Source organism: Merops nubicus, unplaced genomic scaffold, assembly GCF_000691845.1.
Source record: "Merops nubicus isolate BGI_N331 unplaced genomic scaffold, ASM69184v1 scaffold16877, whole genome shotgun sequence".
Taxonomy (NCBI): domain Eukaryota; kingdom Metazoa; phylum Chordata; class Aves; order Coraciiformes; family Meropidae; genus Merops; species Merops nubicus.
Window position 1 is genome coordinate 1,651 of NW_008621151.1, and position 14,536 is coordinate 16,186.

The following is a 14,536-nucleotide window of genomic DNA, read 5'->3' on the forward strand; positions in this document are numbered from 1 at the left end:
TGAATGAATCTGCCCTTCAGGAGGGTTCTATCATAGAAAGATTGGGCAGTGTGACCTTCCTGCTCTGCCCACATCTTCATCACCTGAGGGAGCCCTAACCCCTGACATCTCTGCAGAGTTTGCCCATAGTTATGAGAGGGATCATCACAAAAAGTATTCCCAGTTTTTCACGTGCTGCTTCTGGCCATGAATTAAGATAAAGTACTTAAACTGTCCATACCTAGTTTGATCCCAGGGAACCTCAGATGGGTAGTTTTATGCAGAACCTTGGGTAGAGGGACTCACTCTCTGCTTTCTTACAGGAGACCCCAAAGCATGTACATTGAAGAGCTACAGATTTTCTATAAGGGATATGCCCAGGGCCTCCCTTCTTTTGGATGGGATGGGTTTCTTCAAGCTTTATCTTCAACAGCAATGATTCTTTTTTACCTAGCCCCATTTCCTGATTTTCACGTTGTTTCTGCTGTCTGTTTTGGCTCAGAGTGTTGATCTCTGGCTCTTGTTCATAGCTGTATGTCTTTGATATGAATCTCAGTCCTAGCCATAGAGCGTGATCGTTGGGCTGATTCCCAGTACCCTGCTCTCTTAGTACCATGATTTTCTGATGACTGTTCAGTGTTCCCTTTATGAAATAAGCTGCTGGCCTTGTTCCATTTTCAGTGAATAGTTTGTCTGCATCACATGAATTGATAGAGCAGGAGGCTCCCTGTCTTAAAGAGAGCAAGGACTGTGTGTGCATCAGTGCCCAAGGTCTCTCCTTACCTGTATAAGTGGGACTCAGGAGAGGTGATGACTGGGGAGCATGGAAGATGCATATCTTGCAATTCCTTTTGTCTTAGCTGGTCAGCAGATGTCCTGAGGCTATTTGTACACAGTGCTGTCAAGCTGCATCTTTAAGTGGTGTGTTATCCGCTTAGGTCTCTAGCTGACAAAGCACTTATAGACTGGTAAGTGGAGCTTAAAGAAAGGTTGTGCATACTTCAGTTTATCTGATTTGGGATCTTGAAAACACTGAAAGAAATCTGTCTGCATTGAAACAAATGAAGTGAAACAAATGTGGTCTTCAGCTGCTCTGAAGGTGTTTGTGTGTTCCCTGACAGAGTGAGGAGTATGCCTGAGTACCTTACTCACTGTCTGCCTTTTCTGAGTGCTCTCTGATATGCTCTCTGTCCTGCACAGAGGCCTACCCTGGTGCCTCTGTTGCCAATGTCTTTTTTCCCAACACTCTTGCAGAGGTGAAGGTGGTGGATGTTCATGGGTGGAGCTGCAGTATCTGCAAGATGAAGCGTGTTTAACTGCTGTCACCTCTTGCTTTTCTGTGCAGAGGGAGTATGAAGACAGCATCTGCTTTAAGAAGGCTGAGGGCGAGTTCTCTGTCACCCTGCGTGCTACGCTGCCACACCCCTGTCTGCTCTTCCCAGCTGCTGTCCAGTTGCCTCTCTGTGCTGTCCACAATGCCACAGAGACAACATTCCCTGTGCGCAACGTTGGGTGAGTGAGAGGTGGCTGGGCAGACCCTCTTTCCGTTTTCTCGGGTATTGAAGGTCCACCTTCTTGACCTCTCCAATGAATGCAGGTTGCTACAGGTATTAGATCTGCTGGCTGCCTTAACCAGCAGCAGACCTCTCCCTCCCTTGGGCTCCTGGCAGAAGAGGCAGCAGAAATGGTAGTGCAGGTCAGATCTCACTGTGTGCACACCTTGACACCTCACATCTGTTTCCAGCATATGCTGAGAAACATTCACCCACAGGAACTAACTGGGGGCCAGCATGGTGTCCCACTGAACACATCCCACGCTCACATGAGAGGCCTGAGCCTCTAGCTAACCAAAGGCTGCCTGCTCAACATGCAGAGAGAGAGAGATGAGCTCCCAGATGGAAGTATTTCAATCTTTCTGTGACTTGACCTCTCTTCCCTTGGTGCAGGAGTGCCGTAAGGACGGCAGTGGAGTTGACAGTGCTTGAGCTGAGCTCTTTGATTTGGAGGCAGGCAATAGAGAAGCGGGAGAGTCTCTCCCATGTCTGCTCTTAGGTTCACAGAGCTGCCTGAAACAATGGCAGTATTCTGTGCCTTAGAGTCATCATTTAAGAGCAACGATGCTCCCAGTTACCAAGAACCATCTTATTTTCATGAGAGAAGGACAGTAATCTGGGCCGTGCTGTAGAAAGGAATGCAGTGAAGAAGTTCCTAGGCAAGGAGGAGGTGTGTTTCCAGTCATTTACAGTGAGAGCAAAATAACCTGTACTAGTCAGAAAACAGCTTGTGCTCCCCAAAGCAGTCAGCTGATGTGGTAGGAGGGTGGAAAGGACAGAGGGCACATGCACCTTCAATGGAGCAAGGTATCAGCCAGAAACCATTTCAAGTGATTCATTCTCCCATTAGAGAAATCACTGGTGCTGGCTGAGAGGTTCAGGGTGGTGGAGGATGTGGGTAGTAAGTAACACACAGCTTGGAATCAATAAAATATAAAAAGCTGATGGTGTGTCATGTTCTTTGCACAAATCAAACAAGTGGAAGTTTTGGAGAGTTGAATGAGGTATTAGGAAAACAGCTCTGTCCTCTCACCTGAGCATATAACAGAGGAACAAATGTTCATTTGGGATTGAGTAGCAGCAAATTTAGATACAGGAAAAGCAAATACTTCACTCTGGAGCTGATTTGTTTTCTATCACATGATGCAGCTGAGACATTTTATGGCCGTTAATAAAGTTTGTAGGTGTAATAACTAAGATTCATTAACGTGTGAACAGAGCATCCGCAGAGACTAGAGACAAATTTCTTCCCAGCATCACCTAGTTGGTCAGATGCCACAGGGATTCTGATATTCAACACTGGCTGTTTCACACCCTTACTAAGTAACCCAACAGGAAGAGTCCATCCTACATGCACAGGCAGCAAAGGATCCAGCCATCTACTTAACACATATCTCCATTTCCTAGTGATCTCATTGCTGTGTTTGCCTGGGAGGCACCAAGCCCTTTCTACATGGTTCCTGACTGTGGCGTGCTGAGTCCAGGTGCTGAGTGCATGGTCAAGGTGGTGTTCCAACCCAAAGTGGCTGCGGTGTACAATGTGACAGCAACATGCTGGTTTGGAGGTGAAGAGAAACAGAAGAGGACTATCCAGCTAAAAGCCCTGGGTGAGTCCTTCTTGCATTTAACACTCAAAGAAGTGTGCATCATCCCTAACTGTGGAATAGCATTCCGCAGGGATCCACAGAGGTGCTGCGCCCTGGGGTTGTGCCACATCTGGGTCAGCCTACAGATGAGCAAGGGAAAGCCCATGGCTTGAAAGTGGCTTGTGAAATTCTTTAATGTACTTTTGCCAGTTTGGAAGTGTGATCTGGAAACACAGGGTCCAAAATGCCCTGTGTCACGCTTTGGTCAAACCAGCATTTCTGGAGCCTGCTTAAGTGGACAGAGGGGGAGAAATGAGAAGAGTTAACTGACACAATGCAAAACCCTCTAGGAACTCCTGGTCTTGTCTGCTCTCAGTCTCTCCTGTCTGTCCCTGCTAGACAGAGACACAGAGGGCCATTTCTAAAGCTTTCTGTTTGCAAGCTCAAATAAGCAATGGTTTCATTAGCAAGCCTTTGTCTGAAGTGCCTTGGATGGCCACTGACAAACAAGAGACGTGACTCTGAGTTTAGTAAATTAGGGCTGGAAGGGAGCTTATTTGGCTCAAAGCAGGGCCAACTTTGAAGGTAGATCTAACCTCAGAATTACCTGAGATTATTCAAAGACTTGTCCAGTTGAGCATTGAATATGCAAGGACAGAGACTCTACCGCTCTTTCTTGACCCAGTGTATCATTCCCTTTAACAGCCAAATATCCCTACCTGCGGGTGAGCGTAACAGGGGAAGAGAGTGAAAGTGTACAGCCTGGAAAGTTTCAGGATGTGCTGTGCTTTGGATCAGTGCCAGTGGGGACAACTGTGGAGAAGTGTGTAGAAGTCCTCAACATGTCTGTGGTATGTGGAGACTCTTTCTTGTGAGAAATTGTCATGCTGGCACATTTCCCTGCAATATGGGATATTCCCCTGAGTATCTCCCTTAATGCTGTGAAAATAACCCGAGCAGGAGCGTGAATAGAACAGAGGTGATGAACCTTCCCCTACCATCCAGGCCATTCACCCTTGCCTTCCAGCTACTGTACTGACAACTCATCCATTTGACGTTCCCCCCTGCTTCCCACTGTGCTTGGTCCAGATCAGGCAGCCACTGCTGTCCATCACACCCTGCAGCTCTCCTGCTCACCCTGGACAAGCCCATCAGTCCTGCGTGGCAGTCTCAAACTGGTGTGCACGTGTCCCAGGCAGCTGATGGATCTTCTGTTGTCCTCAGTGGACTGCAACCTGGAGAATTACTCTCAGTGTCACACGGGCTGCATTTGAGCACTTTGTTCTCTGTGCCAACTCAGCCCGTTACGAGATGGAGACTGCTTGCATGGATGACAGCAGTACTGGCTCCTCCACAGGCTCTGCAGCTTGGGAGTGGCAAAACCATACTCATTTGTTGTACTGTTATTATTTGCACCGCAATGGTGCTCAGCATCCCTGTGCAAGGATCAGGACCTTTTTCAAGGGGCTTGAGGAGGGTGTCAGAGATACAGTCTTGTTTGGTTGTTGTTTCTTTTATTTTTTTTGTGAAAAGAAGATCCCCAGACATGGTGGAACTGTGTTTAGAGGGAAGTAAATTATCTGCCTGCCTGTCTCCCTGGTCAGAGCTGTCACTTAGGCTACTTCAACTCTTGGGGACAACTTGAGCTATCCATCCCCCTACCAGGAGGGGGAATTCAATCCCCGATATCACCAGGACTTTCTGCTGCAGCCCACTGACTTCTGAGCGTATTGCAGGACCTGGCAGAGTTTTGCATAGCACTTCCGTACTGGGCTGCAGTAGCCTTGATGCTCTTGGTGGTGTTCAGCTCTGCTGATTGTGAGTGTGACACTGGCTGGTGTCCTGCATTCAGAGCCATCCTGGCTCCTGTTGGCTCCTTTGTTAAGGTATTTCTTTTCTGCTTGCAGGTTGATGCACCTTGTAGGATAGAAAGAGCAAAAGACACTCAGCGACAAGATCATGTTTTCTCCTGTGATGTGTCCCATGGTGTTGTCCCTGCCAAAGGGAAGCTGGTCTTGCGCATACAATTTCAGCCTCAGACAGTAGGAGAGCACAGTACTGACTACTTCACTGTCCTGTCTGCTGGGTGCCTCCTGCAGACTGTCCTGAAGGTGGCTGGCTCATGTAAAGGTACCAGAGTGGAAGCCTTCCTCATTTCTCCCTCTCTTCTTCTTAGCACTGCAGGGGAAGGGCTAGTGCCTGGGGAAGGACTGGGGACTGTCACAGCCCTCAGTCACAGACCTACCTTCTGCTGGCTTCCAGGCTGTCCCTGGTGCACTGTTTGGGGTTTATAATTGATTGAGACAGATGAGAGACTGTTGGAAGTGAATGTCCCGCTCTTTGCTAGGACTGGTGGGTTTGCTGATGAGGTTGTTCTGGTTTGGGAAGATCAGTTAAGTGCAGCAGTGTCTTGTGACACGTTGACAGAAACAGCTATGACAGGTCCAGGATCTGTCTTGCATGTTGTTGTGTTAGGTCCTTTGGTGTCCCTGCACCAACATTCTGTGGACTTCGACTGGATCAATCTTGGGGAAAGCTTGATGCAGACGCTGAAAATCAGCAACACCTCAGATGTCCCGGCCTATTACCAGTTTGATATTGATGGCAGAGGGAGCGTCTTCTCCTTGGATCGCCCCTGTGGAGTCTTGGAGGGCACAACAACACTAACACTGAGGGTGACCTTTCGACCTACTCACCCCATCAACTATCACCGCAGAGTGGTGTGCCTTGTCCATTATCAGGTATGAGAGGCAAAGGGTCGTTTCATTCCTGTGATAGCTCAGAGGGGTCTTCCAACGTAACCCCCTAGGGCTGGTGTCTCTCACTTAGTAGCCCCCAGAAATCTCTTCCCACTGCATTTCCATTGATACCTATCATAGAATCATAGACTCATTTAGGTTGGAAAGGACCTTTAAGATCCAGTCCAATCATTAACCTAGTGCTGCCAAGTCCACCAGTAAACCATGTTCTTAAGCACCATGTCTACATCTCTTTTAAATGTCTCCAGGGATGGTGACTCCACCACCTCCTTGGGCAGCCTGTTCCAGTGCTTGACAGTCCCTTTGGGGAAGAAATTTTTTCTAATGTCCAACCTAAACCTCCCTTGGCACATCCTTAGGTAATTTCCTTTTATCACTTGATATCTGGGAGAACAGACCAACACACACTTGGCTACAACCTCCTTTCAAGGAATTGTAGAGAGTGATAAAGTCTCCCCTGAGCCTCCTTTTCTCCAGGCAGAAAAACGCCATTTCCCTCAGCTGCTCCTCATAAGACTTGTTCTATAGACCATTCACCAGCTTCGTTGCCCTTCTTTGAACATGTTCCAGCAGCTCAATGTCCTTCTTGTAGCGAGGGATACAAAACTGGACCCAGTACTCAATGTGCAGCCTCACCACTGCTGAGTACAGGGGATGATCACTGCTCTACTGCAGGCCACACTATTTCTGACACAAGCCAGGATGCTGTTGGCTTTCTTGGCCACCTGGGCACACTGCTGGCTTGTCTTCAGCTGGCTTTTGGCCAACACCCACAGGTCCTTTTCTGCTTGACAGCTTTCCAGCCACTCTTCCCCAGACCTTTAGTGTTGCATGGGGTTGTTGTGACCCAAGAGCAGGCTCTTGCTGAGCAGGGTCCTCATGGTGCAGGTTTCTATCAGCAGCAAAGGATTGATGTGGACAGTCAGTAATGCCTATGGGTAGGGTGAGCTGCTTTCTCAGAGGCTTCTTCCATTTAGGTCTCTGAGTTACATTTAGCTGCACAGCCATGCACTGAGTGCCTTCAACCTTCACTCCACTTTCAAGAAAGTTCTTGGGCCACATCAAGACATGAAGTACATGGCAGTCTCATTGCAGACGCCAAGCCTTTCCCAGGCGTGGTTTTGGAAGTGAGATACTAGGATGGTGTAACTCTCAAAGCAATCACAGAGGGGCAGTTTATTTCTTATTGTCTTTTCTGGCATTTTCCCAGGAACCCATGTATGTGGATTTTTTTGGTACCTGCCATTCAGGCACATCTAAGCCAGCCATTCTTCAGGCAAGACACCTCTCCTGGTACCGAACCAACATGGTGAGGGGACTGACCTTCTACCCCCCTGATATCCTGAGTGTGATGCTAAAGGATGGGAAGTTGCAGATGGATGAAAAGGGAGCCCTCATGCTGCCCCCTGAGGTATGAGCTGCCCTCCCAGGAATCTAAGATACTCCCATGCTGTTCTCTGCAGATGTTGGACTTGTGTTGTACAAGCCAGACAGATCTAGAAAGACTTGCAGGTACCAGGGTGGTTTCTCTAGTAACTCTGCTGTTAATGTTCCCAGCACACACCAACATTATCTTTGTCAATTGGGTCTTATCCACACTCAGCTACTGAGCCACTGTCCAGCTTTAACTCAGTCACAAGGTCGTCTTTTGCTTTATGCAGTTTCAGACTGAGGGCTGCCTTGCAAACAGGAGCCTTCCTGAAGCCTACACTTTGAGCTGTCCTGGGAACTGTTACTGAAGTGCATCTTGCATGCCTCTTGCTCCTGAAGGCAATTGGGACTGTAGTGCCTGGTGTCTCCCACAGGCACACTTTCCCTGCTCACATTGAGGTGTTTCTATCCTGTAGATTCCTCCGGATAAGCCTCCAAAGGAATACTTAGAAACCAACTCCTTGACTGAATATTTCTACGATGGTGTAAGCAGCGACCTGGCCTTGTTTCCCCCTCATGTTAGTGTCAGCCCCAGGGAGCATGATTTTGGTTGCTGTGTGCCACTCCACAAGGTAGAATCACTTCCCCTCTGTGTGACCAACCACACCAAAGGAAAGATCACTGTTGCTTGGACTCCAAGCCACGGCAGTGCCTTCCGAGTGAGCCCTGAAATCTGTGACATCCCACCTTTGAAGTCTTCAGCCTTCCGTGTCCTTTTCCAGCCCACGCAGCTCAACAGTCTCTATGCAGTGGAGTTGGAAGGTTTTGCCTTCTACAAGGTTAGTAGGAATTAGTAGGACCAGTTTCCAGAGAGGGCCTGGCAAGAGACTGTGGGTTAAAGGCTTTTGGGGGAGTTAGAATTCAAATGGAAACTTTTATTTTGAGTTTGGTAAACTGGTGTCTTTACTAACTTCTTTGATCACTGTTTTGATGCACCGATGGGTTAAAATTTATCCTTCATCTCTGTCCTGGCAAAGATAGATCACCAAAGCAAGCCACAGCTCATGCATATGGACAGTTACGTTTGTCCTTGCCCTCAGTGCAATGTGAAATAGTGTGCACCTCACTGCAGGAGGAATTACTGCACTGTTGGTGTAGATGAGAGCCTGCACAAGGAAGGTTGTTATGGCCTGGGTGATGGGCAGTAACTTGGTTTTTGAGTCTTTCCCCCCTAAAGTAAAGCTTCTGAGGGCACTGTACATCACTGCAGCTTCTCCTCCCATGCAATGGGGGGTTTCACATCACTCAAGGCTGCAATCGCAGGAGTTTTTGCACCAAGAAGCTTTCTGCTAGCTGAGAGAGATCTTCATTACATTGTTGATTACCCTTCTTGCAGTTTTTCCCTTCTACGCCTGTGTGGAGGATATCTTGGAGCAACCTTAGAGTCAGGGGTTTCTTAGGCTCAGGTAGAAGACATGATTATTTCATGTCTTAGTGACTATATTAGTCACTAGTATTAGACTTACTGTTAGTTGCTAACTCTAGTATCTGTAAGTACATCAAACTGCACTAGGGCATCTGTAGACCCTCCTTCACTAAAGCAACTCTTGTAGTATCACAGAATAGCATGGGTAAGTCCTTCTGCTTGAAAGTCACTCAGTGGTCTTTTGGGTCTGAAATGTAGCTATTTGGGAAAGTAGCACTTATGTTCCTCATCCAGCACTGGTCAGTCCTCCTTCCCTGAAAAAGTCAATTCCTCAGCCTCAGGGATGTCATTGTAACAAACTGCTGCTTGTGATGACACATGCATTTGAAGGCACCTTGCCACACTCCCTTCCAGCATGCACTCTTGCTCTCTCCCTTGCGTTCCTGCAGGTGCTGAGACACTACAGCAACATTGAGGAGGATGCCACCATCTGTCCGTCCTGGTGCCTGACTGTCAGGCTGAGAGCACACACATATGAAGCAGAACGGGAACATTTCATCCCACAGTATGTCCTGGATGTCCCCAAGGTTTGTAACTGGTTCACATTTGGATCTCTGAGGACACATTCAGCGTTTACCTCCCAAGTCTTTACTTTGTCTCCTGTTGCACCATCCTGAGGTTTGGTTTAGGTGGTTTCTGATGGTGCAGAGATTCCTGCTTTGGTACAGAACTAGGGTGCTCTTGATTCTACATTAGCTTCACAGCCTCCAGTGTGTCAGGTTGCACTAAGCGTTTCATTAGCTCTGTGATGAAAGCTGTCCTCCCTTTCTGTTTAGGTGGACATAGGCACTGACAAGGCTGCTTAGTCCTCTCCCAGGAGCCTCAAACACTCTGCATGCACTTAGGCAAAGCGGGGGCAACACACAGAGTCCACACTTTTAGAAGAGAAGTGGTTGCAAGGTAGAGTGGAACTTTCCCTGACTCTTCCTGCTGTTTCTGTAGCACAAGGAATATTGTTCCTAGGAAGTAAGAATAGCCTTGAGAACTTCTTAGAACATCTCCTCAGCTAGTCCAGGGCATGCAGCCTATACCTGATATGCATGATCTTGAGCAAATTCCAGCCTGATGGAATTATTAATCCAGGAGGTCACTATGCAGAGACTCCAGGCCCCAGCAAGCAGCTCGATTATTGAATGAACAGAAAGCATTGCAAAATGGAAAGTAGCTTCACTGGTACCATGAGCCTACGAAAGATGAGGGCCACTGTGGGAAAGGAAAAAAACTGTAATTTGTATACCCTTCAGTGATTTCCTTTCTTTCCTTGAAGAGAAGGAGTTATAAAGTTCTCCACAGACTCAGGATAGTGCTTGTTGGAACCTGGAATTTAACATAATGGAAGGTTTTCCTTTAAGGTGCTTTTCTAAACCCAGTGCAAACAATGCTTATGCTTGTCTCCACTAGGCTTTTCCTCCTGTGGCTCCTAATGCTGATACCTACTGCAGTATGCTGCTCTTGAACACAGGCACCTCTTTGATAACCTTCAGTGTGAACCAAGCTGCCTGTCCCTCTGTTTTGGTCAAGCCCTGCTCAGGACACATAATTCCAGGAAGCCATCAAATTTTCTTTCTCTCCACTCACCCAGTTAACACAGTCTTGCAGCAGCATGTCCTGCCTTTGCAGCTGAACTCTTATCCTGGATACACCAAGGTAGGGAAAGTTTTGTTCCCTTGTAGTATTTCCTTTTCAAAGTGACATGTGCTGTGATGTCTGTTATGTTTCCTAATAGCTAGTTTGGATTTTTCCTTTTGGAAGTAGAAATTAAAGAATATTTTCAACATTTAAGGTGGGGTCAATACTGCAGATAGAAGGTGCTTGTGGTGCGAGGCATCTTGTATCCCTTATTCCCTTGGGTTTCCATCTCCTGCAATTCTCTATACTATGCCCAGATCACTCCTTGACAGCACAGCCCAAAGTTCTTCCCTTCCTCCTTCAGACCCAGTTTGTTCTTGCTTCTCTCTTGGAAGGAGCAACATCTTTGCAAGGGCCCTCCACAGGTAGCTGAGACTTCTAGCTAATGTCTGTTACTTTTCCCTTAATTTCACAGGAGGTTGCTCTCTGGAGTTGTGGGGAGTCCCTTCTTTTGATTTTAGATGGTGATGGAAATCTATACTTCCAGCCTGTCTGTATAGGAACCTCCTCTACACAAATGTATACCATCAAGAACTGCACCAGGCTACCCATGGTTTTCACATGGAAGATACTTCAGTCTGACAGCAAGGTCTTGTCTGTCAGCCCCACTACAGGGATCCTCCAGCCCTATGAAGCCATGGCAAGTTCAAGTTCTACTAACATTGTCTTTTGCTCTCTAGAATACATATGTGGACTGTTTAGAGCAGAAATGTGGGGGGTGCCTGTCATTTGGTCATTTATGCCAAAGCTGGAGAATACTAGTGAGTATCTTAGCTTGGGTTGCTAGTCAGCACCTGCGGTCATGCTGGTTCCTACAATATATATTTGCCTACAGGAATAAATGGGTCTTAAACAGGCATTAGATAGTGATACCCTGGATAGGACTGGGCATTAACACAGCGGCAGCTTTGTTGTGCACCAGGAGAAGTTAATAGATGGAGGAAAAATTAGAGCATGAGAGGGTTTATGATGTTCTTCTGTTCTCCCACATGTAAATCCAGGTTGTAAACTTTTACTGTATTCCCTAAAGGCTTTTTGAGGGTAGCGAGGACTAGTCTATCTCCACAGCCTGGCTTTGAAAACCTGAATGTGCATTCCTAATATGAACCTTTGACACAGGCAGAGATGGTGGAGGATTGAAATGAGGGTGTCTCCAGAGTTGTCTGTAGAGGACAAGGTTAGCTGTAATGGAGAAAGGGGCTGTGCATTGTATGTAACCATTGTGGCGTATAGTTTTGGCTCTGGTCTGGAGCTTCTGTGAGTGCTCTCTGTCCCTTTTGTGATTTCAGGCTCAGGCATGGACTTTTACTCCTGACAAGGAGACCAAGTATCTCCTGCATGCTACAGTGTCTGTGAGGAGGAAAAGCCCAGACCCCGTGCATTCCAAAAGTGTTCGTTATGCCTTACGGGTTGTTGGAGAGGGGGCACTGGGCACCATCAGGGTAAGGAACTGGGGTCCACTGGATAGTAGGAAGGGTACTAGGGTGGGATGAGGGTCTCGGGCTTCCCCTTTTTGCACAATCTCTACTGGAGGCAACCAATAAGGATTTATAGTAAAATTCTGAAACTTTGCTCTCAGTAGAGATGATAGAGCTGAACCTGGCAGCCTAAAGGCAACAGCATGATGTGAATGTCCTGTCAGTTCAAACGTGACCTGCCCAGATGCTCTGGGATCACTCTCAATCCCCTCTGTTCCAGACTGAACTGAGCAAGCCTTTGGGGTCCTTGGGGTTCCCAGTTCTCACCTCTCATTCTGTCTTCTCTGTTTGTTCTGCTGTCAGTCCAATTTCTAAGTGTAGTGATGCAGCTAGCACACATCCACCTGGCTCTGCTACTATTATCTGCAGATCTGTGCAGCCGCCTTCATTTTCAGGCAGGTTTCCTAAGGAACTAGAGCTAAATGAAATTATACTTTGTAAGTCAATGCTTGCTGTCAATCGTGTTGGATGGATGGCTAGAAATGTCTTAGAGATGTTTAGTCATTATAAATTGCATGCAAGTAAATGACTAGCCAGAAGACTTCTAGTGCAGTCATGGAGAGACCAACAGACTTGCCCCTGGTGCAGCTGGCCAGTTAGTGTCCTCACAGCCCCGAATGTGCTGCATCCTACCCAGCCAGCAGCCCAAGTATCAGTAGGAAAGAGCCTTCAGAGGCTGAAAGAGGCTGAGCCTCTTTCAGACCTGTTGGAACATCTCCCAGCGCATGACAGGTCACACATATCACAGGGAGTCCTTTGCACTGCACTGTGCATGACAAGGGTGCAGCACATGGTGAGATAAGCGGTGGCTACAGTTGACCACTATGCTTGACATGTAACAGTGACCTTTGCATGGTGGGTTTGAATTCCAGGCACAAAAGGAGCACCTGGACCTTGGAAATGTTATAGTTGGTGACATGCAAAGCTGCAGTGTTGTACTGCTAAATGATGGGATCTGTTCTCTGAAGTACATCCTCAGCGTGGAACAGCTGATCACTGGGCCTTGTGACCCTGAGAAGATCCACAGTGATCCACTGGGTATGGTATGGGAATTAGCATGGGATGGGGCCTTGGACTTCCTCTCTTTTCTGCAAAATCATCCTAGGATGAATTCAGAGGCTGCACTGCTTGCTGGCTAGCTTGCATTGATTCTCTTAAGTGCCTTAAGGTTTAAGCTCCTTTGCTTGGGGATATGCTACAGGTTACTCTTCTTTCTTGATGAGAAAAAGCATAACCCAGAGCCTGACAATTGAAGTTAGAGCACTTTGGATCTTGAAATAAAATGTGATTTTTCCAGCAGAGAGGGAGTTAAATAAAGGAGCTTCCCAGATGAAAATGGTGGAGTGCAACCTTTAGATGCCTTTCTAGAGGACTCCCTCTGGGGAAGTTCCCTGCTCTTTGCTGGCCAAAGGCAGGCTGGGTAGTTCCAATGAGCTGCCTATAGTTATAGTCAGGGAATTCCTACCTCAACACTCTAAGCTGGTCCTAACAATTAGGAATGGAGGAGGGGGGGAAGTGGCTTGAGTGCAGGTAGATTTAGGGGGCTGTGTGCTGAATGCACCTGGTGCAAGAGAAATCAGCAATGCCAGGAGCTCACACTGTCTCTTCTGTCCTACAGCTCTAGAGCTGGGACACTCCAGAGGGACAATCCCTGCAAGGTCAAAAGCTTTTCTCCAAATAACAGCCAGGCCAGCCCGTCGGGTACATTACACCTGGTCAATCAAATATGCAATTTGCACCCTCACAGGTAAGAGATGGGTATTTTGAGAAAACCTTTCCTTCCCAACCAAGTACGTTGTGCCATAGTAGCCTGAGCTGTGCAGTTCCCAGTGTATGAGTTCTGCCTGAAGACATCCTTCTGTGAGCAATTCACTAGAGCCAGATGTTACCTGCTGCTTCCTTTTTGCTTCACCTTTTGGGGTTACATACAATTGAGTCATGAGACACAAAAAGGGAGAGCTCCAGATTTCCTGCTGCTGATCCTCTGCATGATCATGGCCTTTTACAGGGTGTCCTGAAACATGTTCTGAGAGCTTCATCTAACCAGTCCTATGCAGCTGGGGTAATTTTTGCAGATCTAGATTGGTCCCTGTATTAGAAAGAATGCAGTTCAACTAGAAAAGGCATGGAGAGGGGAAACAGGGATGTTCAGATGTGGGGAAAGGTGTTTGTACAAGAAGAGACTAGTGGGACAAGGAGTTTCCAGCTTGGAAAGTGGAGAATGGCAATGCTGCATGAATGGTATGGAGAAAAGAAGACAAAAACAACTGTTTATTATTTTTCAGTGTGAAAACAAGAGGCACTTCATAAAATGACTAGGCTGTAGGCTTCAGTTGAAAATGGGGGAGTTTCACATTGTGCAGAACTAAACTGTGTAAATGCACTGCTTTAAGCATGACATACGTGGTCTTCTGTGGACACCAAGGTATAACGAGAAGTCAGTGGTTTAGAGCTTTTTCAGAAGCTGCCAAAGATAACATTTTGTGCAAGTCTTGTTCTTTCTTTCTTTGGCCTGGGTAGGACCTCTCCATTTAGCTGTCCTAGACAGCTGCCCCTTAACAGTACGTAAGCACTTTTTGGTGTTTCTTTCTCTCCCAAGCTACAGGTCTTGCAAGCACTAAAGAGGAGCAGCAGCCTCTCTGCTGCATTGTAGCAACAGGCGTCTACCCAACTTTCTGCATCACAGATGCCTGTT

At 47.2% G+C, this 14,536-nt stretch overlaps 1 protein-coding gene across 1 annotated transcript in view; it reads left to right on the forward strand.

The window, feature by feature from the left end:
- Window positions 1-14,536, forward strand: part of CCDC108 (coiled-coil domain containing 108) — a 32,165-nt gene that overhangs the window by 1,466 nt on the left and 16,163 nt on the right. Inside the window, 14 exon segments of the mRNA XM_008944375.1 lie at window positions 1,325-1,491; window positions 2,940-3,139; window positions 3,824-3,969; window positions 5,026-5,248; window positions 5,594-5,859; window positions 7,088-7,288; window positions 7,725-8,087; window positions 9,124-9,261; window positions 10,136-10,381; window positions 10,779-11,003; window positions 11,653-11,805; window positions 12,714-12,879; window positions 13,460-13,588; window positions 14,441-14,535. Coding sequence (XP_008942623.1) covers window positions 1,325-1,491; window positions 2,940-3,139; window positions 3,824-3,969; window positions 5,026-5,248; window positions 5,594-5,859; window positions 7,088-7,288; window positions 7,725-8,087; window positions 9,124-9,261; window positions 10,136-10,381; window positions 10,779-11,003; window positions 11,653-11,805; window positions 12,714-12,879; window positions 13,460-13,588; window positions 14,441-14,535 — 2,718 coding nt within the window.